This window comes from Periophthalmus magnuspinnatus, chromosome 18 (genome assembly GCF_009829125.3).
Source record: "Periophthalmus magnuspinnatus isolate fPerMag1 chromosome 18, fPerMag1.2.pri, whole genome shotgun sequence".
Lineage (NCBI taxonomy): Eukaryota > Metazoa > Chordata > Actinopteri > Gobiiformes > Gobiidae > Periophthalmus > Periophthalmus magnuspinnatus.
The window spans coordinates 11870991-11897688 of NC_047143.1; the positions used below are offsets into that span (position 1 = coordinate 11870991).

The window sequence follows — 26698 nt, forward strand, 5'->3', positions numbered from 1 at the left end:
ACTAAGTAGTGCAGGATAATATATTACATTTTTAACTAGTAATAGGGGACTAATTGCTTTTTCAAAGTACCTTCTCCAACACTGGTTGCAATGTAGTGGTGGTATAATTTGCCATCACCTACCCTTAACAAGGTGATGCTTAATGATGGACTTGTATGACCTCTATAGTGGGTAGCTGTGTGTGGATCCTTCCTCATCCCAAAATAGCCTCGTGTCCGGATATAGCTGCTGCCTGCGCGCTCCTCGTCATGAGTGGAACAGAGGGAGGCAGATCTGTGCGTGAGAACCGAGCTGCACACAGGCGGAGAGAGAGGGGCGTCGTGCGCGACGGACTGTGCCAGTACAGCACTCTTAGGGAATTCCAGCGCGGCGCGGTGACGTCACGGCGGGCCTACGTACGTGCCACTGTTTGGTGCTGCTGACTCTGTGCGCGAAATGTGTGTGCTGGCCCTTTAAAACAGGGGCTGAGCGAGTAGTGCAACCTGATCTGTCTGTGCGTGAGCGAGACGGAGCCAGCCTAGGAGAGACGCGCTCAGCTCGACTATTCGAGCCAGGACAACACGAAGTATTACTCCCAGCTTTTTGTTCACGAGGACTGAATAAAACCGGACCGACACCGATTTGAGAAGTATCCTATCGGGCTGGTTCGGAGTGGAATAGGCGACCGGAAAACTCCCGTGATCTCCACCGGCTGGGTTGGATTTTCTCCGCTTACCCAGGGGGACTACACACGGATAATACGCTTTAAACCTCCACACTTCTATATGGGACATGTAGGCTCGCGTTTGCCCGGACCTGGATACACGGTGAGCGCTGACTTGACTATATTTGACCCGTAGTTTTCTTTGCTTTACTTATCTAGTGTGCTTGGTTACCGAAAGCTGTAGATTGTTACTTGTTTCGCATGTTAGAATATTGACATCATACAGACGCACAGACCACAACTCATAACTTACTGTCCTGTTTCACAGTTCTAAGTCTTCCAATTGTTACTGATGAATAAGTTGCCACTGACGAATTCGGGGACTTAGTGCGTAATTGTGAAACGTCCCTTTGATCCCACGCGTAAATTTCCTCCCCTACTTGGTGCGTAAACCCTCCCGTGCGTTATGGCTCACTTTATCGGAGCCTTTTAATCACCGGAACACGTGGATACATTTGTGCCTGTGCGAGACGAGCGGTGCCACAGTCACCTCGGATAACCTCGTACGCGCTTGGTAGCTGTGGATTTTGTCTGTCTGCCTCTCTCTCCCTCTCTTTCTACGTGGAGCCTTTTCACAGCCATAATTACGCAAGGTTATAATTTGTGCATTATAAATCATAAGTTGCTCAGGTCTCGTAAACACACGCTTGGAGAAGGGAAGGAGAGAGAGAGTATGGCAAAGAGGGGGAGGGCAGGGAAGAAATCGCCTGTGTAAGGAGATCTCACGGCTATTGTGTGCGCTAGAGCATGAGTGGGGGTGGGCGCAGGGAGCACTGAGGTCGCCAGCCTTATAAAGTGAATGGATATGTGCTAGCCTAAACCCCCCACCCCCAGTCAATTCGCATAGACACAAAGAGCGGCTTTGAAGGGAAGTGATTTGCATCGTCTTCAGGGGTAAGGGGGTACATGTTTGGGTCTGACCGCTGTTATGTCCACACTGACGTCCACGGAAATTGGTAAACAGATTGTGGCGTGGTCTATCCTGTATTACAACATGGCACATTTCTTAAAACAACAACTTAACTTGGTTTCCCTAAAGTTCTAGCCTTAATAACTTTGTTCGTTTAAGTTCTCCAAATGGAATGAAACGGTACAATCTACATCGTTCACAATTACACAATAGGTAACGTTGTGGCAGCTTTTAAAAGTAACACAATCGCTTACAATAGCACTTCTGAATGCGTAATTGGCACCCGTCATTTTCGTTCCATTTAAACTCGTGGGGCTGGCTTATTGCATCACCGCTGTTCAGAGGCAGCCAAGACAAGCCCGATTGTGTCCGACTCGGCTGGCTGACTGGCTGGGTGTGTGTGGGGGGGAGGGGCACGAACAGCCTACAGTCACCGAAGCGTAATACTGCCCCAGTGAACTAGCGCATGACGAGTCAGCAGAAGCCATTAAAGGCGGTGTATCCCATGTAGGCGAGAGGAGAGGTCTTCAAATGCGCGCACTTCCGATCAGTTCTCTAGAGTGTTATTGTCACACACGTGTCATTTTGATGTCTGCGGTCGTAAAAAAGTGAAAGTAGACTCGAGCGCCCCCACCCCCTCGACGTGTGTGAGTGCCATGCGTGTGTGAATGACCGAGCGAAATTAGGTTTGGAGCTCTGGGTATTTTTTACCACATGATACTTTTTATTTGTAGTTGATTTAATACTGTTTTGAAGTAATGATACTAATATTTTGACTGCTACTTATTCTACTAGTAGTAAATCTATCTGGTCTAATGCTGGTTCAGTAGATTCCCTGGTTTTAACACGATTTAGCCCCAGTTAAGTCCTTGTTTGGAACCAGTCCTGGTTTAGGTTGTACTGTACTTCGTGTCCAGTGTGGAACTGTGTGGGGCGGTGTGCAGACATGTGGCAGGGCTGTGTGCACAGTGGCATCATGTGAAGTGGGTCAATAGGCTGCCTTCAGAGTGATAAGTCATCACCCCATTCTGAAAGCAACAGGGCAGCACAACCCAGGGGCCAAGTACACAGGTGTTAATAGGAGGGCTACAACATTGTTACAATGGGATCTTCTTATTGTGTAGTTACAGTTTTTATATAAAATGTGCACTATGTAACTTAATCATGTAGAGCATCCTCTTTCAGCTGTTTCCATGGAAATCTTATTGGTTTTCCTGCAATGCTTTAAAGTGTGGCATTAAACTTGTCTATTAGTGCAAACGGGTGATGCCACCAGGGCAAGTTATAGGTTAGATCTGTGGAAAGGTGTATCTCACTCACAGTAAGAATGCATGTTTTGTTTTTGGATAAATGCAAGATAGGTAAGCTTAATGTTATACTGTAGAACACTTCAGACATCTTCATGGGGACAAGCAAATGCCGGTCCAAAAAGTCCGAAAAGTTACATAGTGCACCTTCAAGTTGGTCTCCTAAGCTGATCTACATCATTGAACTTTGTTCTTTTATTATTATTATTTATTAGGCACCTTTCTAGACACTCAAGGCTACCCTACAGCAATAAACAAATACAAAAGCATTATTATAGAACAAAGTTAAATAGACAGTTTGTGGAAATAAGAAAAAAATATACAGAAAATCTAAATCCATAAAAATACACGTAAATGTATTGACACTTGCCAAATTACTCAAAATTCTGTAGGTAAAGTGTCTTAATTATTTATTTATTTATTTGACTGGGACAATGCATATTGATGAACCGACATGATTCAACATGAATGTAAATACACCAGATTATAGCCAAAGGCTAATTTCCATCTGTTGTCCCAGGGGCTGGGGTCACAAAAGGGTCAAGTTAAAAATTGCACACTACATTACATTCACTGCGCAGTTCCCATGGTTGCACATTCCACACAATTGCACATTCCATTCATTGCACATTACACTCATTGCACAGTTCCCATTATTGCACCATACAAAATAATGCATATTCCAGTCATTACACAGTCCCCGTTATTTCAGCCAGTTTGGCCACCCATTCAAGGCAATTATATTCTGCACCCACCTCCTTCCTATTTTGCCCATACATGCAAATATGTCTCTATGGAACAGCCTGAGTGTGGTGTGAGTGATTGGATTGGCAGCCTCATTTTTGTCAGTCTACCCCAAGGCACCTGTGGCTACAAAAAATGCTTACCACCACTGATTATGGCGTTAATGAATACACTATAGCAACAGTATAGTAGAGCGTCTGAGAAAGCACTATATAAGATTAAGGCATTATAAAGAGTGATACCAGAAAGTTGGGTTGTGAAAAGAATTGAAAATCAGATACCATTACTAGTATCAAAACTAGACACTCATTTGAGTAAACATTGATCCAAAAATTCACATTCAAACGCTGGAAATGAAACTTTCCTGAATATCCTTGGAATGATCTTGAGTTGTATCAAAACAAGTATAAGACCACACAGACTTGTATTTGCCCATAGAAGCTACCTGGACAACTGAGGGATTATACAGATAAGAGAGCATGATAATATTAAATAAAGTACTCCAATTTAATGTTGAAAATTACATTATATTGTCCAAACAAGGTGGGTTTTTTTCTGGTTTGTTTGTTTTGGTTGGTTTTTTTTTAGTCATTGTGGTACACCCTCCAGGTTGACATTCTTCCCTCACTTATGGTCATGAGCTTTGGGTAATGGCCGAAATGGGTTTCCTCCACCGGGTGGCTGGGCTCCCTTGTAGATGAGGTGAGGAGCTTGGTTACACAGGAGGAGCTCGGAATAGAGCCGCTGCTCCTCCACGTCGAGAGGAGCCAGCTGAGGTGGCTCAGGCATCTGTTCAGGGTGCCTCCTGGATGCCTCCCTAGGGAGGTGTTCTGGGCATGTCCCCCCGGGAGGAGGCCCTGGGAACACCTTGGGGTCCCACTGGAGGAGCTGGAGGATGTGTCTGGGGTGAGGGAAGTCTGGGAGTCACTGCTCAGACTGCTGCCCCTGCAACCTGGCCCGGATAAGCGGAAGAAAATAGATGGATGGATCATTGTGGTATCGGAATTTATTGAGTTTATTCCTTAGTATTGAAATAGAGTTTGAAATTTTAGTATCATGGCAACACTACCAGAATGAAACCCACTCAAGTGTATGTAGACCATGCAAACTCCATGCAGAACTGAAATTGAACTTGGTAACTTTTTGCTACAAGGTGAGAGTCCCAACCAGTTTAACACTAAACTGTGAAGCGATCATTACACATTAGTTGATTAAATAAAACTGTGATGGATTTTGCCAACTCAGCAGGGAGGAAGGGCTGGAGTGCTGGAGAGTTAACCTTGGTATTTGAAGAATCAGAGCAATAGCAAGAGCTATAGTCTGCGTCAGAGCCATGTTCAAATCCAAATATTGTTGTTTGTGTCTATCCTCTCCCCTCCCCTCTGGCTCACATCTCACACTGTAGTGAATATACCCCTGCTAAAACTGCGTGTAGTTTTATTTAGTATTGTGGTTTTGCCATGTTTTACTGTTACATAACTAGGATAGCCTATTTTTACTTAGGTATTTTGAGCCTCATATTTTGTTTTTTGGCTCTGACATAGAGTTGAGTTATTCTTTGGCTTCTATCTGTCAGACTTTTTTTCTTTTTTTTAAAGAGGAGCATATGTTTGGATGTAATTTATGTTTTGTTAATTAAAGCATACCTGGAGTTGTGTTTTGTTTTATTCACAGCAAACTCAACATATTTAAGGTATAGTTAGGAGTTCTTCTTGTCTTTGAGTTTTTTTGTTTTGTTTTAGACTTACTCAAAGTTGGAAGACTGGGAGAAACGTAGACAAGTGTGAATACTGTTACTTTAATATCAATACGAGACTTATAAATGGTAACTAATAACTATTTGAATTACAGTGTCTTCAACATTTCGGGCAGCTTAAATGAATGTTCCATGCACTGAAATATGCATTAAACCCAATCCATTTATTCAAGTACAGGTGTTTATTTCTCAAGAATACCTTGACAAACATGATTTATTGATTGATTTATTTTTTTATTTTATGAGCGGGTCCACAGATATTGTACCTTTAACTTCACTTTAAAAATCTGTTTAATATTCTGCGAAAAGATCTATGTTTTAAGAAAAATCAGGCCTGCAAGTAGGCCTGCAAATTTTGGAAAACATAAATCGTAAATCAAACCGCAATGCTTGTCAGAAAATGATGTTTCATTTATAAGTTCACGTTTTAAACGCATTCAGAACCGATCTAAACTACAGGATTAGCAGTTTTTATGCAGAATAAGACAGGAGATTTTGTTGTTTGTGGGGGAAATGATAGCCTCTTTTCCACTGGCATAGTTCGCTTGGAGCCGCCTTGAAGCGGGTCTGTTTGGTGTGGATCGCTCCTGCCGAGTTGTGCTTTCATGCTCCGGGCATGGCTCCAGGGCAGGATGCTGCTCTGCGAGACACTGACATCACCCAAACATTACAAATGTTTTCTTAATGAATAAAATCTAAGTTGTGCATGAATTATACTCGTAATTATAAGGCAGATCAGCAATTAACCAAAAGACATTTAGTTTGTGGCGCTGTGAGATGTGGCTAAACTAATGTAAACACAAAATTAAACAAATGTAAAGTTGCCATAACTGGTCAGTCAGTGTTTGGTGAGATATTATTTTATGTTTATATTTACTGTCTTGAGACTGCATTCTCTCTTGTCCAATCATTGTGTTTGTATAGCCACGCCTTTGCTAAAGTGCTCCGTACCGCGCTGGCCCCCTCTGGGTACTAGCGGACCTGCAACTTCTGGAACCCTCCAAGGTTTGCTTCGTACTCCTCAAAAAGGGTGGTACTGTTCACTTTAGACAGTAGAGACACTTGCAGCCTATACCAATCCACTTCAAAGCAAAGCAGAGGAAACAACTCTTTTGGTACTTGCAGCCTCTGTGATTTGCTAATTGCGTCCATTCAAATTGTGACTTTGATTTGATTGTGATTAATTGTGCAGCCCTACATCAACCTGTTTAGCTTTTCTTGCAACTGGACTCTTCCTTTGTCTCCAGCTGAGTAGTTAACTAGAAGCACATGCACTAACCACCTCATTTGACCCCTGGAGGCCTACTTCCCGTTTCTTCCTACTACTTCCTGTGTGTGTATGTCAGACTTCCTGTCCCCCCTACCCTTGATCACACACACTGTCTGTCTTCTGTGCCTCATCACGAGTTCAGTCACACGCCACTTCTCAGTGTGAGGGGGTGGTTTGTTAAATCGTTTGTAGGCGTTTATGGGGAATTTGACACAACCTGGGAAATTCTGACATTATGAAAAACAAATCTTAGAAATTGTCATTAACGTGAAAGTGATGACTGGTTTAACCAAGCGTGAATGTCAGGAATTTTAGACCATTTGAAATTGGTTTAGTCCTGGAAGTCCTAGATTAGATCAGTTTAAATCTTTATTAATTTTCTTTTGTATAGACCATGTTAAGTTTTGGCTTATGTCTATTTTAGGTAAGTTTAAGTTCCAGGCAAGATCTACATCCCGCTTTCAGTTTTAGTCCTAGTCCAGATTTTTTTTCTTAGTTAAATGGTTAAGATGTGTGTAGTCTCTCTTGGGTTTCTCCTAATCTAGTAAAATTTCAATCTGTTTATTTCTATTCATTAGGTCTGCAAGATTTGGGAACAAATATTCAATTCTGATTTTTGCAATTTATATTTTAATTATAGAATTCTGTTCAGTCATATTTTAAATGTCCAGAAGGATTGACAGAAAGAATGAAATATGAACTGACAAACAAGAATCACATTTCAGAACATGTTTACATAGATTGAAACTACAGAGTTAGCCATTTTTTATGCAGAATAAGACAGGAGATTTTATTTGTAGAGGAGGATATCGTACTTCCAAATTTGCATTTAAGTATTGATTTAATCTTAGTTTTGATATTGAAAAAATGCTTTTAGACTTGGGTTAATCTCTTAATCTAGTGAAATTCAATAATTGTTTCTTTATTACAGTATTATTTAAGGTGGCTCTAAAAATAGTGTCTCCACAGTGACATAATGATGTAAGGCTGCAGATGTTGTTGGGGTAAGCCCTCTGATGCATGACTCATGGGGGGTTTCCCTCTGTACTGCTGAGGCAGATCATTCAAATTTTCGATTGACTAAAAGGAAACAGCAAAGTCATTTTCCTGACGTAATTGCAAGATACAGCAAGTTAACTGTTTCATACATGTTTACTACAGCAACTCAAATCTAAAACATACAGAAAAATGACTAAAACAATAGATTGATGGCGACACGTCAAAGGTCCTATATTATACAATAATAAAGAAACTGTACCCAATTTTCTTGTAATAAAGTAAAATTTGCTTGCCTACATTGTAAAAGCAGGGTCAGAATGATACTGCCATGTGCTATCTGTATCTTATAATGAAAGTTGCGCGAATACCATGCTAGTAGTTGTTAGCAGTTCAGTGATGATAAAAATATGCTCTGGTCCCTGAATGTTGTTAAAAGCACTTATAAACATATTATGGTGAATAGTTAAGATGCTAGGAATGTTTTAGGAAAATGAGGAATAATTCAGAAGTATTGCAAAACTGTTTTTTCACATTTTTAATATGGTAAACATTCAGCACATTTCATCTTATTTTTGTACTTGTATGTGTTTCAGGGAGTAGGAGTTCCCAGGGAGATGGTCGGCTGTCGAAGCTGAGACCAGACACAGCTGTGAATCAGTATTGTGGTGCTACTTTTAAAGGTAAGCTCTGTACATGTTGGAGTAATTCTGCATATTACATCTGTCTCCTTCTCATCAGCAAGTGGAGCAAGACTCCACTTGCTGATGTCATGAAGTGGTACCTCCTTTTCCAGGAAGTGCTCATCATTTTCAATTCACATTCACCAAACTCGTGATCTCTTGAGTGCTCAGATTGAATTCACCACAAAGCAAGCCTTCCTTTAATAGCAAGCAGCAGAAGTGGGCAGAGTAGCCAAAAATTCAATTAAAGTAAGAATTGTGTTTCTTCAAAGTAATTAAGTAGAAGTAAAAAGTAGTCATCCTAGAAATTACTCAAGTAAGAGTAATTGAAAGAGTAACTGTTGGGATGTAACATCTGATTTGTAATTTAAATTAATGTTAACTCAATAATGAGAAAACCTAAATAATATCTGAAGTAGCGATGCAAGAAACACAAGAAACATAGTGAAAAGTACAAAGAGAAGTTAAATTTATTAAAAAGGTTTCTTACGTAAATGTAACCAAGTAGCACTAACCAGCTCTGGCTAGCAACTATTGTTTCTGCCTTTTACCACAGTTGAAATTGGACCATATTTTTATTAAGTATATTTTTAATTACAACCAGAAATAACATTGACTCTTATTACAAACCACAGAATGAATACATGCTTCCTCCTTCTGTACATGTATATTTAATGTACAGAAGGAGGATTATAGCTAAAGTCAATTCACATCGTCCGTACGTGATAAAAATTACAGATACTACATAATGCATACTTATACATTCCCACACAATTTCATAAAGTTATCTGTGCTCCTATTTTGTCCACTCGACCACCATGTGTGTGGACCACAATACTGAAGTGCCTGACTGTATTTGTGCTGTAACCATCTACCCCCACCTCTTTCTTTTGTGTCCTTTATCTCTCCCTTTCCTCTCCTTCCATCCGCTCTCTCCATCATGCCTGTCCTAATGAGATTAACCCACAGGCAGCACTCCCAATGATCCCATCCTGCACAGAGCTGGCCCTGCTCCAGCCTCATGCCCTCCCTGAGCATCTGCTGTGCCTGTACTGCTGAGAGAACCTACACCTAAGCTCCAGAGACAAGCCCCCCCTACAGGACACACATAATACTCCACTGACACAAACAAAGAGCTGGTCCTGTACTCAGGGTTGTGGGCATACTTTCGCCTCCCTACAAAAAGCTCTGATATCATTCATGGAGCATGTGAGGCCTGTCTGTGTAGAGCTGACATGTTGAGGTCTGAGGGTTTTATTTTGTATGCTGTATATGTCTTGACAGCTCTTGTGCCAAGTCTGTGAGTAAGTTGAGGCTGTTTGTCTTCTAGTTTGGTGCTGATCGCTCTGTGTTGACTGTAGTTTCTTCGGTACTGGAGTGAGTATTCTCTCTGCTACAGTGGAGGGCTCTAAACACACAGCTAGTCTGGTAAGAATAGCACAGTGTGCGCATTAAACTCTATTCACTTTAAATTTAAAACTTAAATAGACACATGATTGCATGTGCTTGCCTGTAGGCTGGATGCATCACGCGGTGGAGCCGTTTGGCGGGCGTAGCACGCGGGACTCCTTCCCTCTGGACGGACTAAGCCGGGGCACATGGGGTCCTGTGGGGGGCCGTGCCTGGCAGCCACCTGCCAGGTACTTCCTCACACACACATAACCTGAACGTCTCTGCTTCTCTCGTCTTTGCTTTAATGGAGATGTGCTTGTGTTCAGGTGTGCACCTGGAATGAACCAGCACCAGCTTCTTCCTCATCTACCTCCTGGTCCAATCGGACTCAACCATCACAGTAAATTCTTCAACAATGGGTGTGTTACTTGTGCAAAACGTGAGTCTTTTTATAGTGAGAGTTTGAATAACATTGTGCTATGATTGTGCAGGCCCATTCGTGGTGAAAAAATGGAGATGCCTCCTCAGATGTTGGCAGACCTTCAGAGGGAGCAGAGACCTCCTCACTTGGCCCCTCCTCCTCATAGGGCCTGGGAGCACCTGGGTCCCCTGTACAACCCCCCTCTCCAGCCTCATGGGCCTTTGCCCCTGCCCAGTGAGCACTCGATGCGGCTCCACAACATGGGAGGGCCTCCTCTGAACCCACATCTGCCCCCCAACAGGTCCAACCAGCCCCTCAAGGTACCCCCTTTGATTACAGGTTACAAATAACTGGCTGCATATGGTATGTTTGTATATGTGTGTGCCAATCATGGCCCGATCTGTTGCAGTTTTCAGGTTCTCAGGAGCAACATGCTCCCCGGGGTGCCCCATTGCCTGGTGATGACATGTGGGCTCAGGTGCACCAGGTGAGCACCCTGATTGGCTGGCACCCAGTTTCATCACGCACATAATGTGCCCTAGACTCTAGGGTGAAATATGTGGTTCCAGTATGTGAATTGTAAGGAATTGTTCTCCCCACAGCAGCGGAGCTACCCTGGGAAGATGGTTGGGGCTCACCTGAAGAGGCCGGGCCCTCCCCTGCCAGAGCACTCAGTCATCCAGCACACTCCACTGCCAGCCTTGCACCCCAACCCCCGTCTCACTGACGACTGCCCCAGCCCCAGCAAGAGGAAAAAGGGGCTCGAGCAGGTACACACTGGACCAGTCTGTGCCCTGCTCATGTGTTTGTGGTGTTGACCTTTTCTCCTCTCTGTTTAAGCAGCAGCAGCAGTTCTCAGGGCCTTCTTCACAGCCCTTAGCCCATTCACTCCCTCCCAAACCAGCCTTCTGGAGTCCCCTTCACAAAGATGGCTCCTCATGGCAGAACCACACCCCAGAACGCAAGAAGCCAGCTCCAGATATTCAGGTTGGTGCACTCTGAACCTGAGGAACAGCATACTCTGTCAGCCCTGTGAGGCACAGCAGCTATCAGATGTGTGCTTTGAGTTCATTGCTTTTGGAGACAGTACAGCATTTAGTGAACTTATGTGTCTTTGTTTACTTTCAGGAAAGCAACAAACAGAGCCTGGGGCACTTCACCCCCAAGTCCTCCCCCGCTCCACCTGCCCACTCTAACTCCTCTCCAGGGAGCTACAGACAGGGCTATGCCTCTCAGCTGTACAAAGACAAAATGGAACGACCGCTGTATTCTATCTCCAAGCCCCAGGCCCCCTCTGTCCATCCAGCCCCTCCCTGGAGTCTCCCAGAGGGGGCACAGCCAGGTGGTTGCAGACCTCCCTCTGCCATGGCACCCAGTCCCAGTAGAGGAGGCAGAGAGCAGTACACGGCCAGCCAGCCATCACCAGCAAACCATCCTGTGAGCAGCAGAAGCAGCAGTGTGCACTTACAGCCCTTCCCTGTGCCCCCTTCTCTGAGCTCTGCCTCGCTCCCCAGCAGAATCACAGCGGGGCCGCAGAGCCCTGGAGGGCCCACAGGGCCCCTGCCCAGCCTCTGGTGAGTGCTTCTCCAAGCTGCAACATATACACTTGCTGTCAGTGCTGTTAAAAGACTGCACACAGTTCTTTCTCTGACAATGTCTTTATGACATAATTACATCAGGAAAGAGGAAAGTGACTCAAGCTGCCCAGTGTAAAAATGTTGCTTACAACCGATTTAATCACATATCTTGGGCATAACAATAATAATTCAGGCAGAAAAAGCACTAACATAATGCCACATAAATGGCATTAAAATAATCATTCACTTTTAGCTGGCCAGATCTTACAATTGCATTTACACTGTGTCCATACACTCATGTATTTTGTCTTTAGTTATAATTTATCTCCTGTATTGTGTTTTTAGGAGTGCACCTCTTACAAGCCCACAGGACAGCTACCTCAGCGTACTCCAAACACTGTTCACCAGCGGCATCACCCCAACGCCCCTGTGCCTCCCACCACCAGCCCTCCCTCTGCTCCCCCCAGCCGTCCTCCTGTCATCACTGCTAACCCTCCCCTAAAGCAGCCCTCGTCAGCCAGCATGAGCACTGTCACCACGGTGCCCCTCAGTGGTAGCCCTGTCTATAGTAACAGCAGTTGCCTAGGACGTCCCTCATCAGCCTCCTCCACCCTGGATACACCATGCAACCAGACTCATAATCAGTCGCTGCGATCCCCTCCTCTGAGACTGGAGCGGCCCAACTATCCTCGGCCCGAGCCCTCGTCCCTGTTCTCCTCTGGGCCCATCAGGCATGGGGACAGCATTATCACTAGTATGTCTGCAGATCCCCCACACAATGTCCCCCAAACAAGCCCAAACCTGTCCAGACCAAGTGCCCCACCCGCCCCACAGTCCATCAAAGAGGCTCTAGACAAACTTGATGCAGAGCTAGAGGGACATATGCAAGCAGAGGAACAGAGGAGAAGAGAAAGGGAGGAGGAAGAGAGGAGGAAGAGGGAGCGAGAAGAGGTAGAGAGGAGGAAGGAGCAAGATAGGGCTGAGGTGGTGAAGAGACAGCAGGAGCAGGCAAGGAAACAGAGGGAACACCAGGAGAGGGTCAAGAGGCAGCAAGAGGAGGAGAGGCGGAAGAGACAAGAGGAGGAAGAGAGGTGGAGGAGGCAGGAGGAAGAGGAGAGGAGGAAAAGAAAGGAGGAAGAGGAGAGAAGGAAAAGAAAGGAGGAAGAGGAGAGGAGAGCCCAGCTGCAGAGAGAGGAGCAGGAGCGCAGCAAAGCCAAGGAACAGCATGCTATGGAGAACCTGGAGAAGCTGTTGAGAGTGAGCCCCCCGCAGGCCCCTCCACCTCCGCCCCTGTCCACCGTACCACCCACTCCATGGCTGGGCAGCTCAGAGCGGCTGTGCCCGCCCCCACTTACTCCTCAGACAGAGTATGCCCGAGAAAAGCAGAGGCAGAGAGCCATGTGGAACAGCAGCAGTATGCTCTATCCTCCACCTACACACAGTACCTCACACCCCTACAAGCCCCCGGCCATGCAGCCTGCCGCGGGACAAGCCAAAGACTCAGCCCCCGCCATGGCACTTAGAGATCCCCCCAAATTATACCAAGCCCCCCCACTGCCCCCCCCCTCAGGCCCAGTGCACAAGGGCCAGAGCCAGTGACTGTAGAGCACCACTCAGTTTTGAAGAGGAGTCTTCGGAGATGTCCACGCTCCTGCCAGACGGTTTGGCCAATATCATGGCCATGCTGGATGAGTCCATTCAGGAGGAAGAGGAGATGTTCAAGAATGGAAGAGCCTGGAGGACTTCTCTCCGTCTGTGCAGCTAGTGAAAAGGGTACCCATGTGCTCCAGACCTGCTCCCAGTGCCAAAGCACCAAGCCAACCAGGAGGATGTGAGCTCCAATCCCCACTCCAGCCCCCCTGTACTCAGCCGCCAGGGCTCCCTGGCCTCTCCTTGCAGCCGCACGTCATCTCTGAATGAGGAGGAGGACGATTACAAACATCATCAGAAAGTCATCTCCAGAGTTCAGGACATTGGAGTGGGTAACACAGACTACCGCCACAGTGACCTGGCCAAGCTCTATGGGCTCCCTGAAGTGAAGAGTGAGGTAGATGAAGAGGAGGAAGAGGAGGACTCTCCTTCCTGCTCCCCTCCACGCCAGAGACCACACCTTCACCAGACTGGGGTCAACAGCATGTTCAAGTCTTTAGCCACAGTCTGGAGAGCCAGAAGTACACATACCGCGGAGGGCCGTTCGGCAGGCCCCTCCCTCGGCTCTGCTTGGGCTCAAGTACTCATCCTCACTGTCTCTGGGCCCGGACATCTGCCGCCAACAGCAAGGTAACTCCCCAGCATCAGACTCATCCAACCCCTCTCCCAGCCCCACTGCCCCGCCACAGTCTTGCTCCCCCCCACTGAAGCACCTTCCTGCAAAGGACCAGCCCAAAGCACACGAGCCCATCAAACCCATCCGCCTAATCAAAGAGGAGCAGAGGTTCACCGCCATTTCCCAGTCTTCTCTCTCTGAGCTGGGCAAGAGCTGTGAAGTTTTGCTCAGTCGCCAGAAGCACGATGGCTATGAAAGAACGGAGAGACACCGTAGTGACCACAGAGAGAGGAAGAGGGACAAGGAGAAGCGGAAGAAGCACGGCCGCAGCAAACACCATGAGAGGAGCGAGACCAGGCGTCACCAAGGAGATCCAGATGTCTCCTCAGCTTCCTCCTCTCACTCCAGCTTTAGCCACAGGAAACACAGCAAGAGCCACAAGGACCGAAAGGAGCGGAGAGTCCTGGGTGACCTCAACACTCAGAGCAAAGATGAGAAAATAGGCAGAGATGTTTGAGAAGAACCACAAAGATCCACTAGCAGTAGCTCCAGCAGTGAGGACCACCATGCAGGTTCTGAGGTGGTCTCTGTAGGCTCCAATGATATGCTGAAGCTAAAGGCACTGTCTGATGGTCCACCCAAAGAGCTGAAGATCCGGCTGATCAAAGTGGAGAATGGTGACCGTGAGACGTTCATTGCCTCAGAGGTGGAGGAGAAAAGGATCCCACTGAAGGACATAAGCATCAAGAACACAGCCAGTGAAATCATTCGCTCCTGCAAGTATTAACACTTCAAAACTATGTTCAGTTTACCTGGATGTTTTGACCAGTGTTAACTTTGACAAGGAATTTTATTTTAGTTTAAGTTTGGCTGATTTAAATTTACTACAAACTTACCCGCAGCCTTTTTTTTTACCACAAACCTTTTAGAGAGCTGTGTAGTTGTGTTTTGTGAGGATATCACTTTGCATTCAAGTGTTCAAATAAGCTTTGTGTATACTCCTAGGCAGCAAGTCAAAACTAAATATCGACCTGAGCTTGAGGTCTGATATAAGCCCAATATGCAAAAAATGTCATAAAGTCTATAGTTTTAGGATTTTTATAATATTTTTTAAATATAGAATTCTTGTTTTATTGATGAAAAAGTCTTGTTAATGTAGTCAACTAAATCCATGGTTTTAGCCAACCTGAAAATAGATTGTTTTAACCAGAAAAATATCTACTTGCAGTTATAGCAGAATAAATGTATCTAATTTTAGTCATATTTTTCCCACTAAGACTAAATAAAAATTATTTAAAAACTATGACACTGGCAAAGACTATCATCTGACATTGATATTTTCTTATCTTTCTGTTTCCTGATTTAAGAAGATACTATTATCAACAAACAACACATTAATATTATATATATAATATTTTTTTTTTGTCTATCCAAAATTTTTGAAATTGGGGTAAGTAAGCTTTTATGTTCTTCAAACACAATTTTGGAGATGGTTCACTGCAGTCACTCGCGAGATGATATTGTTGCCACCAGCACATTGTGGTTGCTATAGGGCAACTTGTCCTTTGCATTTAAACCAAAAGTCTACCTAACCTATAGCCATTGGCAGATGATTTACTTAAATTACTTACTAGTATAGAAATATTAAAAACTACTCAACAATGAAATACTATGAAATGCCTTTAATGAATGTACTCTTTTATATTGTTTTATATTATATAGTCGCTGCTCACCACTGATGTTTCTGTGTGTTTTGCAGAGGTGCCAAAATCAAAGGGAAGTTCAAGGAATCATACCTGCTCCCAGCCTTCTCCGTCAAACCCGACATGACGGCAGGTGGACCCATCCCACGAGAGAAGCTCAACCCCCCCACACCCAGCATCTATGTATGTCTTTTAACAGGGAATGGCTACAAACAGCACTGCAGCAAACTGGCTGTTTTTGGTAGTTTAAGAAATATCCAATTGTAAATTCACTCTAGTCATTTTATATTACTGACAATGTCCTTTATCCAATCAAACATTTTACCTTCCCCTGGTGGCACTTCCTGGTTAAAACCACTCAATAATCAGATGCAGACTGTACGCAGTTGTCTTATCTTGAGCTGCTTTTACAATATTTCTGTAATAACAAATTTTACTTGCATGAAAAAAATCATGTAACACTACAGTGATATAGGAGGATGGAAGGGCATCTGGCCCAGGGATATAGGAGGATGGGAGGACATCTGACACGCATTTTAGTACAGACTTTCATGCATCTATTCCTGTTCCAGTTGGAGAGTAAAAGAGATGCGTTCTCCCCCGTGCTGCTGCAGTTCTGCACGGACCCCAAGAACCCAGTAACTGTCATCAGAGGCCTGGCCGGGTCCCTGCGCCTCAGTAAGTTAATATATATACACACTTTGAAATCATTATGTCACGCAGGTTTATGGATGGTTACATGTGCATTTAGTCCTATTTGATCCCATTTTTTTTGTGTGTAAACACATTATACCAGGACTACACCAGGTCAAACCTTAGTTTAAACCTGTTCAGTCCTGGTGGATTTTGTCCTTAGTTTTTAAATTTTAGTCAAAACTAATTTTACGTTGACTAAAACTATGACTAAATATAATCCAAAAACATTCCTTTTCTCTTTTTATACATTAGCAACTTGGGTTCTTTTTAAAGACAATACAGCATACATCTATTGCATCTATTTCATACAGTGATTGAGGTCATCTGTCTAACCCCCTTGTGTGCTCTCCAGACCTGGCCTGTTCTCCACAAAGTCCCTGGTGGATGCAAACTCAGACCAGTCTGTGGAGGTGAGAAACACAGGTGCAGCAGCCTGCCGACGAGAACTGGGACCCCAGTGGCACAAAGCAGACTTGGCCTTGTGAGAGCAGCCGCTCCCACACCACGATCGCAAAGTATGCACAGTACCAGGCCTCCAGCTTCCAGGAGAGTCTGCAGGTGAGGCTCACTCAACACTGCTGTCACAGGGCAGTTAGAAGCACAGACATGATCTGTTCATACTATAATTTACACAACACCACAAATCAGACAGATCTACATTTACTATTATTTAATTAATTTCTACATCTGCATGTATGTAATAGATGATGTAGATTAGAATTAAATAAATATAATTTTAGCTCTTAGAAAATCAACAAAAAGTTCACATCTTCATATAAGATTTGGGCTACATTTTTCAGGAGCCACTGTCCTCACTGCAATTTAATAACTATAAGCAGTGAATATACTCAAAAAGTAGAGGTTAAAATTTTGACCAAACAGAATGCTGAGAATTGCATGGATTGTGTTCAAATATTTCCCCAGACCCTCTCATATTGACACTTGTGTGTTAATATCAACTATAATGCAAGTGGATGTTTTTTTATGAAATTCACACGTTTCAGGCAAAAAAAATGCAATAATACTCACAGAATTTTGAGCACAGCTGACATTTGATCACACTCAGTGGATGTACGGTTAGACTGTCACTTTTTTCACCATATCCCAGTTTGCAGCCCTGATTTGTGGTAATTTAAACCTAAGCACAGAGGCTGACACAGTGTTCTGTTCCAGGAGGAGAAGAGCAGTTCTGATGAAGAGGGGGAAGAGGAGAAGGAGAAGAAGCCCTGTGCTGACACTCTGAAGGAGAGCCCCAAGGACGGCACCAAGGAGATCAGCAGGTAGGAGCGCAGACGGGGCCCGTTCTCTCAAACCTGAGGGAATACTGCAGTACATGCCAAGATGCCAAGTACGTCACTATTGGCTATTGAAAAGTCTTGAGTCATGATTGAGCAGATTTGGTTTATTTACACATTGATCACACCTAAACACAAACTAGCTGTTGCAGGACCATAAATGGCCAACAAAAGCTGCTGCTACGACACAATTGCTTGTATAGGTCATTAAAAGGATCTTAAATTTGAAACTAACAGACATTACATCTCAAGTAGTTAAGAAGAGCTCATTAGAACATTTAGTCAACATTTGTTTATTAATTGTTCTTAATATATTTAATAATTCCATAAATACGTGTTTGCTTCTCAGCTCTTGTTTCAAAATAGTTTTGTTGTTTTATCACAACAGTGAACAGAAACCTCCAGGGAAGATTATTAAATTTGGGACCAACATCGACCTGTCAGACCCCAAGAGGTGAGTTTGTGAGTCCAGTACCTTCTGTTATGCTAGCCTTATTAGAGTAAGTAAGTGTTCTAGCTTCCTTGGTAACATAAATCTTGTCTTCAGTTACACTGGTTACTATAATTTCTTTTAGGCAAACTTTCTTTTATAGCGAGGTGTATTTACCTATTTTAAATAACACATTTTGCATCCTGGCTGCCAGCCATCTTGTACTTGCCTGAGATCCAGGATACACATTTAATACCAGTGAATTTCCCCATTTTCAAATGGGAGCGATTGACCGGTGGATTAGCCAATCAAGTACATTTGTAAACTATGTTAATCTGAGGTTAGAGAAATTTGATAGGTGATCAGTGAATTTCTTTGTTTTCCATGCGCCATTGAACAAAACAAATCTGACTGGATAATCTTGTTTTGTTCTGGCTTTGGACCCCACGCCCTCCAATATCAATCTGTGTAAAAAATATACAGAGATGCCATTCTGGATTTGCTAGGCAAATGTTGTACTAGCCTTCTCAGACTATCTACTAGCGTACACATACTAGTGTCCTGGCATTGTTTAGGTGGAAGGCCCAGCTGCAGGAGCTGCAGAAGCTGCAGCCTTCATGAGGGTCCTCCTCCAGTGGGAACATGCTGAGCCATGTGGGACACACCATCCTGGGCATGAACACAGTGCAGCTGTATATGAAGGTCCCAGGCAGCCGCACACCAGGTCAGTACGGAGTAGACTTGGTTTAAGTCCTGATTACACGTGCTAGTGTAGTTCTATACTCCTGCTTTAGCCGTGGTTACACTTGGGTACAGTTTTGTTCATTTCTCCAATCATGTGCTTCACAGGTCACCAGGAGAACAACAACTTCTGCTCTGTGAACATCAACATCGGCCCTGGGGACTGTGAGTGGTTCTCGGTGCATGAGCACTACTGGCAGGCCATCAGCGACTTCTGTGAAAAGTCAGTACTTCCATTTATCTTATCAAAAAATATGACATTACATTACATTACTTACATTGAACTGATATCATGTGCTTACAGTTTTTATCATTTTAAAGTAACATAAGAGCACAATGACTGCGTACGGTTGAAGCAGTCTAAGTAGGAGTAATTTGGAAATCCACCCCTAGTGCTATGTTATTACTTGCACCTAGGTTTTTGTAAATGTATGATTACTGTTGCAGGCATGGTGTAGACTACCTGACAGGCTCGTGGTGGCCTGTGCTCCAAGACCTGTATGCAGCTAACATACCGGTGTACCGCTTCATCCAGCGTCCCGGGGATCTAGTGTGGATCAATGCAGGCACAGTGCACTGGGTCCAGGCTGTGGGCTGGTGCAACAACATCGCCTGGAATGTGGGCCCTCTTCACGGTACTATTCTGCTCTATATGCATGCAAACACAGTGGTCCTAGCCAGCGTTGGCAAGAATACTTGTTTTTTTTTTTTGTATTTAGATATATACATTTTAATGCAGGTATTGTGATACATTATCAGATACTGTATTCTAAAAACAATAAATGGCAGAAACACAACAGCCTAAATTACATGATCTCCATGTATTCAGGTGTGCAGGTTTTCAGAAGAGTTTATCAAAATTTCTAGATTATATATATATACTATATATATATATATATATATATATATATATATACATACATACATACATACACACACCCCTACACACACACACACCCCTACACACACACACACACACCTCTACACACACACACTGAGTGTATACAATTTCGACTGAGTGGCACTGAAGCAATACTATGGGCATCTCAACAGCCAGCCATTGTTTTTTTTTTAGCTCCATGGACAAAAACGAGGCAGAGAAAAGGACTTTCTCCTCACATAAATCATTTCCGCAACACACAGACTCAGAAACATGTTTAAGGAGAGAAAGACTCAGTTCAACTGTGTCTGATCCCAAAGTCTGTATCAATGATGAATGTGGGCATAGCCTTCAATGTCCCTGTTTAGTTAACTGTTAACTGCTTTTCTATTGTTTGCTTGATTTTATTGTTTTAGAAATCAGGTACAAGCTAAATATTGTGCAGAGCTGTAGAGTTTGATATTGATTATCAGCTCTTTCACAATTTAGATTTTAGCATTTTGAGCTTTTGCAGAAGAAAATGTGTTGACATCACAACCTTTTTAACTTTATTAGTGAGTGGCATAGGTATACTAGTGTCATCTGCATAACCTCAATGTTCTTAATGAGCATTTTCAGTATATGTAGTCTACTTACTTCCCAGCACTGGTCATATGTCATTGCAGTTAATGTAATAGAACTAACCAGTTGAAAATAGTTTTTTGTCTCCCTCGATCTGTAGTGATAAGTGCAACCCCTGCCTGTGTTCTCTTGCAGGATACCAGTACCAGTTGGCTCTGGAGAGGTTTGAGTGGAATGAAGTGAAGAAGGTCAAATCTATTGTCCCTATGATCCACGTGTCCTGGAACGTGGCCCGCAGCCTCAAGATCACCGATCCCGACACCTACAAGATGATCAAGTAAGGCTCTGCTGTACATATCCTCTGGAACCTCCTCACTACCTGTCTGACCCTTGTCTCGAATGCCTGTTCTCCTTGTGCACAGGGATGGGACAATAAACAATAATATGGTTTATCATAATAAAAAGGGTAGACAGTAATCATTGGTTGTGCATTTTATATGATCATAATAATCAGCACTTAATTACAATTCTATAAAAATGTAATAAACATGGAACTTTTATATCTGTCTGTCTATCTATCTATGTATCTATCTCTATCTCTCTCTATAATATATATATATATATATATATATATATATATATATATATATATATATATATATATATAATAGTGTCAATACTATGAACATGTTTTAACTGATAGCTTTTTTAATTATTGTAATATGATCCATTAGTTGCAATGCCTCTTTGTGCACTTGTCTGACTCATGTCCTTTTCAAGCACCCGTCTCACCTGTCCTGTATGCACAGACACTGCCTGCTGCAGTCCATGAAGCACATTCAGATCCTACGGGACCAGCTGGTGGGCGAGGGGAAGAAGATCTCGTACCAGAGCCGTGTGAAGGACGAGCCGGCCTACTACTGCAACGAGTGTGATGTGAGTATCTGATTAAGCACGGCCTTAAACACATCTCTATGTGCCTGGTTTGGGTGGGAAACCCCACATCAACTGTTTTCATGCGACGTTTGAGGCCAATGTGAGACCGTAAAGCTGTTGAGCTACTGTGTATCATACTAATAAAGCTGGAATGAGAGAACAGTTTATCATCACATCATTCTCTTAGCCAAGTCTGAGCAATAGCTTGAATTACCTTATAATATAGGTAGGGATTGGACATTTGTGAGGCCAAATATGTGAACTGAACCACACAAATTTTTTAGCAGAAATTTCCGTATTTCCCAGACTATAAATCTCACTTTATTTCATAGTTTGGCTGGAGGTTCTTATACCTCTTAACTTATACTTAGATGTGACTTGTATGTGAAATTATTAAAATATATAATTTCACATCTTTGTTATTGTCACACTGACAACTGCGCGAGGGCGCTCTAGGCTTGTTTACCAGTATGGCACTCATCTACTTCCGGAGCTTTGCTTCATCTACTTCCAGAGCAGGCAGAGTTGTTCAGAAGCGACGCCGAGGATGAAGAATTCAATGTATTTAGTGATTTGGAGTGAGATCGAGAGTAAACTTGTTAGCTTGTTTTTTTTATACTTTAGTTACCTAATTAACTGTTAATATCTTATGTTAACATACAGACACATATTCAGTTTGCCGTCTATGTTTCATGTACTTGTTTACGTATGTGTTAGGCAGTGGTTGATTATACATGTTACAGTTCATTTGTTTGACCACTAGATGGTTCTGGTGTGTTTGTAATACCTATATGAAAATTCACTTCTCTTTCACACTTGTTTTCTTTTATACATTTCATATTTAATCTACCCTCATTTATTTGCCCTTCATTTATAAGACCATAAAGGTGATCATTTTTGTATTGTAAATGTTTAGTATCTCATAAGTCTAGTTAATGGTCACAAAAACTACTTCCTGTTTTCTGGTTTAGCCTTTTACGCTAATGTGAAGTCTTACCTGACAGAGCACTATTTAAGAAACAATTGAAAAGTAAAATATAAAGATGTATACTAGCAAGCAAACAGTGCCTATGTATATTTTCCATACGCAGTTTTGTGTGCATATGTAATATGAGCCAGAACTTATGTTATATTTTATATGTTTGCTAGTTCTACGGTGTGAACTGTGATGAAGAAGTAAGACCACAGTAAACATGTGTGAAAAGAACTCTCCTATTTCTCATCTTTGTGGACAAGCATATGTTACGTTAGCGTAACATACCTCTGTGTGTTTCAGGTGGAGGTGTTTAACCTGCTGTTTGTGACCAGTGAGAACAGCAGTAGAAAAACTTACATGGTACACTGTGAGGACTGTGCCAGGCGCATGAGCCCAGGCTTGGGCTCTGTGGTGGTGCTGGAGCAGTACCGCATGGAGGAGCTCATGGCTGTCTATGACGCCTTCAGCCTGGTGAGGCCATGTCCACGGCTGGGTGAAATGGACTGAGTTAGCAAATATCAACTGCATATAGTTTAGAGTTTGAACTTGACTGTAAAATAACTAAGAATTATTGAAACACTTCAACAGTTAAAAAGCTGCTATTCCCAATGTTTTCTAAATAGTAGCCATCTTAGACTAAATAGTCCAAGACTAATAGTGTTTCATAACTATCTGAGACTTCAACATTACTCCATTTAAGTGTTTTATTTTCCAAATCTCCATTCAATAGCCCTGCCACTTTCATTTTCAAATTTCAAATGTTCTAACCTGAGATCAGTCTTGAGTCTAACTTGTAACTGTGCTCATCTCTGCAGGCTGCCCCCTCCAGGTGACCGCGCCTCACTGAACCTCTGCCAAAACCAAAACACATCCATGGTTTCAATACTACTTGCGGGACTCTCCAGTCAGACACGTGCTAATTATTACTGTTTACAAGACATTACTACGCCACCATCTCATCCAGGTTACCCCAGAATGGTGCTCAGACCTTCAGCCAGCCGCAGATCAAACCAGGACTGGACTCATTTGTACCCATTGTTTTTTTTCTAATTCTGAGGTGCTGTTTTGTAATTTATTGAGTTTTTTATGATAGATTAGCTTAGATATATACCACATTGGCCTTGTAACGTCTATTTATGAAAGAGAAAAGGAAGAATACTACTAGATATGAACCTTTTTAACACATTAAGACTTTTTTGAACAATTTGGATTTCTTCAGAACATACGGGTTGGAGCGACTGCTTTTTCTGTGTTGTAAATGTTTTTTATAAATGTTATTTTTTGTCTTGAATGCTCTCCTGGTGTTACCTCGGAGGTGTTACCTCGGAGCTGTTCCTCTTTTGTACATTTTTATTTAAATGTTTCTTCTATTTATTGGAAATGTCATGATTTTGTTCTAGGGTTTGTGAGTTCTCATAATGGTTGGTGAAAGAGGCTGCTGATTTTTTTTTTTTTTTTTTTTTTTTTTTTGGTGCTGGCCTCTCCACTCCTGCCTTTTTTCTAAATATATATATATGAATCTCTATCTTGAATATTAATGCCACCTTTCCTGTAGACTATAGGCACACTGCTAACATAGACTGAGGAATGCTGTTGTATGCTTATGAAAAACTTCACTTTTCCAAAGGATTACTTGTAATTTTCTATTATGTAGGGGGCTTTTAGGTGAAATTGTAAGATTTTTTTAATTTTTTTTTGTTAACAGAATTCATGGTGCTAAATGTTTTTTGGACTTTTATTTTACGTTCTCATCGAAGTAAGAATTCTATTTTTCCTGCTGCAATATCCCCTTTCCTTTGTGTGCTCATTATTTATAGCTGCACTGTTGGAGATTCCACGTGGACACCACACACCAAACTGAGCCAGACATGTCTTAAACACTTGTGAAATTGTGTGATTCTTAATAAACGCTCTTTGACAGTGATCAGTTTATTCATATTGTTTTACCGTCACTCACTCCATTATTACATTCATGAAGGCCAATGCGAAGATGTGATCACAGCATTACCTGGTTTCCAAAGGGGGAGGGGGTACTGGAGCCCTAAGTGGAGGAGTTAGGGCAGATATGTTTTTTGTTTTTTTTTCATGGGCATTCCTGAAAAACCAATTAGCTCTGCTGATATGCAGGGCATGTTTTTATTAGAGAATTGTAATTGGGTGTAATTACAACCCCAATTCCAATGAAGTTGGCAAGCTGTGCAAAACTTAAAAATACAGAATACAATGATTTGCATCCTTTTCAACCTATATTGAACTGAATAAACAACAAAGATGTGATAGTTAATGTTCAAACTGATAAACTTTGTTTTTATGCAAATATTCACTCATTTTCAATCTGATGTCTGCAACACGTTCCAATAAAGCTGGGACAGAGGCATGTTTACCACTGTGTTACATCACTTTTCCTTTTCAATTCATTTATTTTTGTAACGCCCAAAATCACAACAACAGTTTTCTCGAAGGGCGTTCGTGTTTTGGTTGATGGGGGAAACCGGAGTACCCAGAGGAAACCCATCCAGACACGGGGAGAAACATGCAAAACTCCACACAGAAAGGCCTGGGCAACCTGGGGATCGAACCAAAACCTCTTGCTGTGAGTCACCTTTTAACAACAATCAATAAGCGTTTGGGAATTGAGGACACTAAATGTTGAAGCTTTGAAGGAAGAATCCTTTCCCATTCTTGCTGAATGTACAACTTAAGTTACTCAGCAGTTCGGGGTCTCCGTTGTCGTATTTTGCACTTCATAATGCACCACATTTTTTATGGGAGACAGGCCTGGACTGCAGGCAGGCCCAGCTAGTACCCACACTCTTTTAATACGAAGCCACGATATTGTAACACTTTCAGGGTGTGGCTTGGCATTGTCTTGCTGATATAAGCAGGGATGTCCCTGAAAAAGACGTTGCTTGGATGGCAGCATATGTTGCTCCAAAACCTGTATGTACCTTTCAGCATTAATGGTGCCTTCACAGATGTGCAAGTTACCTATGCCATCACAGATGCTGGCTTTTGAACTTTGTGCTGATAACAGTCCGCGTGGTCCTTTTCCTCTTTGGCCCACAGGACACGACGTCTATGATTTCCAAAAACAATTTGAAATGTGAACTCGTCAGACCACAGCACACTTTTCCACTTTGCGTCAGTACATCTCAGGTGAGCTCGGGCCTAGAAAAGCCGGCAGCATTTCTGGTTGTTGTTGACATTTGGCTTTCTCGTTGCATGGTACAGTTTGAACTTGGTCTTGGAGATGTAGCGACGAACTGTGTTAACTGACAATGGTTTTATGAAGTGTTCATGAGCTCGTGGTAATATCATTTACACATTCATGTCTGTTTTTAATACAGTACCACCTGAGGGATCGAAGGTCACATGCATTCATTGTTGGTTTTTGGCCTTGCCACTTACGTGTAGAGATTTCTCCAGATTTTCTGAATTTTTTGATATTATGGACCGTAGATGATGAAATCTCTAAATTCCTTGCAACTGTACATTGAGAAATGTTCTTAGACTGTTGGACTATTTGCTCACGCAGTTGTTCACAAAGTGGTGAACCTTGCCCCATTGTTCCTTGTGAATGACTGAGCCGAGAGGATGCAGAGGATGCTCCTTTTATACCCAGTCATGACACTCACCTGTTTCAAATTAACCTGTTCGCCTGTGGAATGTTCCAAACAGATGTATTTTATGCATTCCTCAACTTTCCCATTCTTTTGTTGCCAGCTTTATTGGAACATGTTGCAGGCATCAAATTGAAAATGAGCGAATATTTGCATAAAAACAATAAAACATTACAGTTTGAAGATTAAATATCATGTATTTGTAGTTTATTCAGTTCAATACAGGTTAAAAAGGATGCACATCATTGTATTCTGTATTTCTCTTAAGTTTTGCACGGCGTCCCAACTTCATTGGAATTGGGGTTGTATTCACACAAAAATGTTCAAGGTTTATGCTGACTTTTTATGCACCTGGTGGGCCAAAACAAAATAGTGGTCTGTGCTGGAGATGCTGGTACACTGTTTGTATTAAAGGCAGATAATAAAAATAATGGAGATTGTCATAGTTCTATGTAACGTGGTAGTGAAAATTTGAGTATGAACAATGAAATCAAAATGTCCATTTGAGAGATCGCAGAGCAACTATAATGGGGTAGACATTTAAAAAATGAAAAAGCTTGTGGCCTAGACGGCTTTCTTGCAGAGGTGTATAAAACTTTTGTGGACATTTTCACTCCTTCTGAAACAATGTTTCAGCATGCAAATGATGTGAAGAAACTGTCAATGACAATGCAGCAATCCATTATTATGTTAGTACCTATAGAAAATAAGGATCCTGAAAATCCTGCATCATACAGGTCATTATCAATTCAGAACACAGATTCAGAAATTCTATCAAATATTTTAGCAATGCGCCTGAATGCACAAATTAGTTTCTTGCAATTAAACTGGCTTC

General features: G+C 42.6%; 1 protein-coding gene across 1 annotated transcript; it reads left to right on the plus strand.

The window, feature by feature from the left end:
• Positions 1-396: 396 nt before the first annotated feature.
• Positions 397-24167, plus strand: kdm6ba (lysine (K)-specific demethylase 6B, a). The gene is given in 28 exon segments (XM_055228985.1): positions 397-806; positions 8283-8369; positions 9700-9797; positions 9886-10009; positions 10088-10180; positions 10253-10502; positions 10592-10669; positions 10785-10952; positions 11026-11169; positions 11311-11619; positions 11697-11756; positions 12105-13327; positions 13329-13912; positions 13915-13959; positions 13962-14805; positions 15785-15911; positions 16301-16410; positions 16777-16840; positions 16842-16982; positions 17598-17704; positions 18108-18173; positions 18725-18873; positions 18999-19113; positions 19338-19525; positions 20527-20668; positions 21141-21267; positions 22544-22714; positions 23059-24167. Coding segments are annotated over 25 exon segments (5442 nt in total). The 5' UTR covers positions 397-806; positions 8283-8369; positions 9700-9797; positions 9886-9890; the 3' UTR covers positions 23077-24167.
• The last annotated feature ends 2531 nt before the right edge of the window (positions 24168-26698 follow it).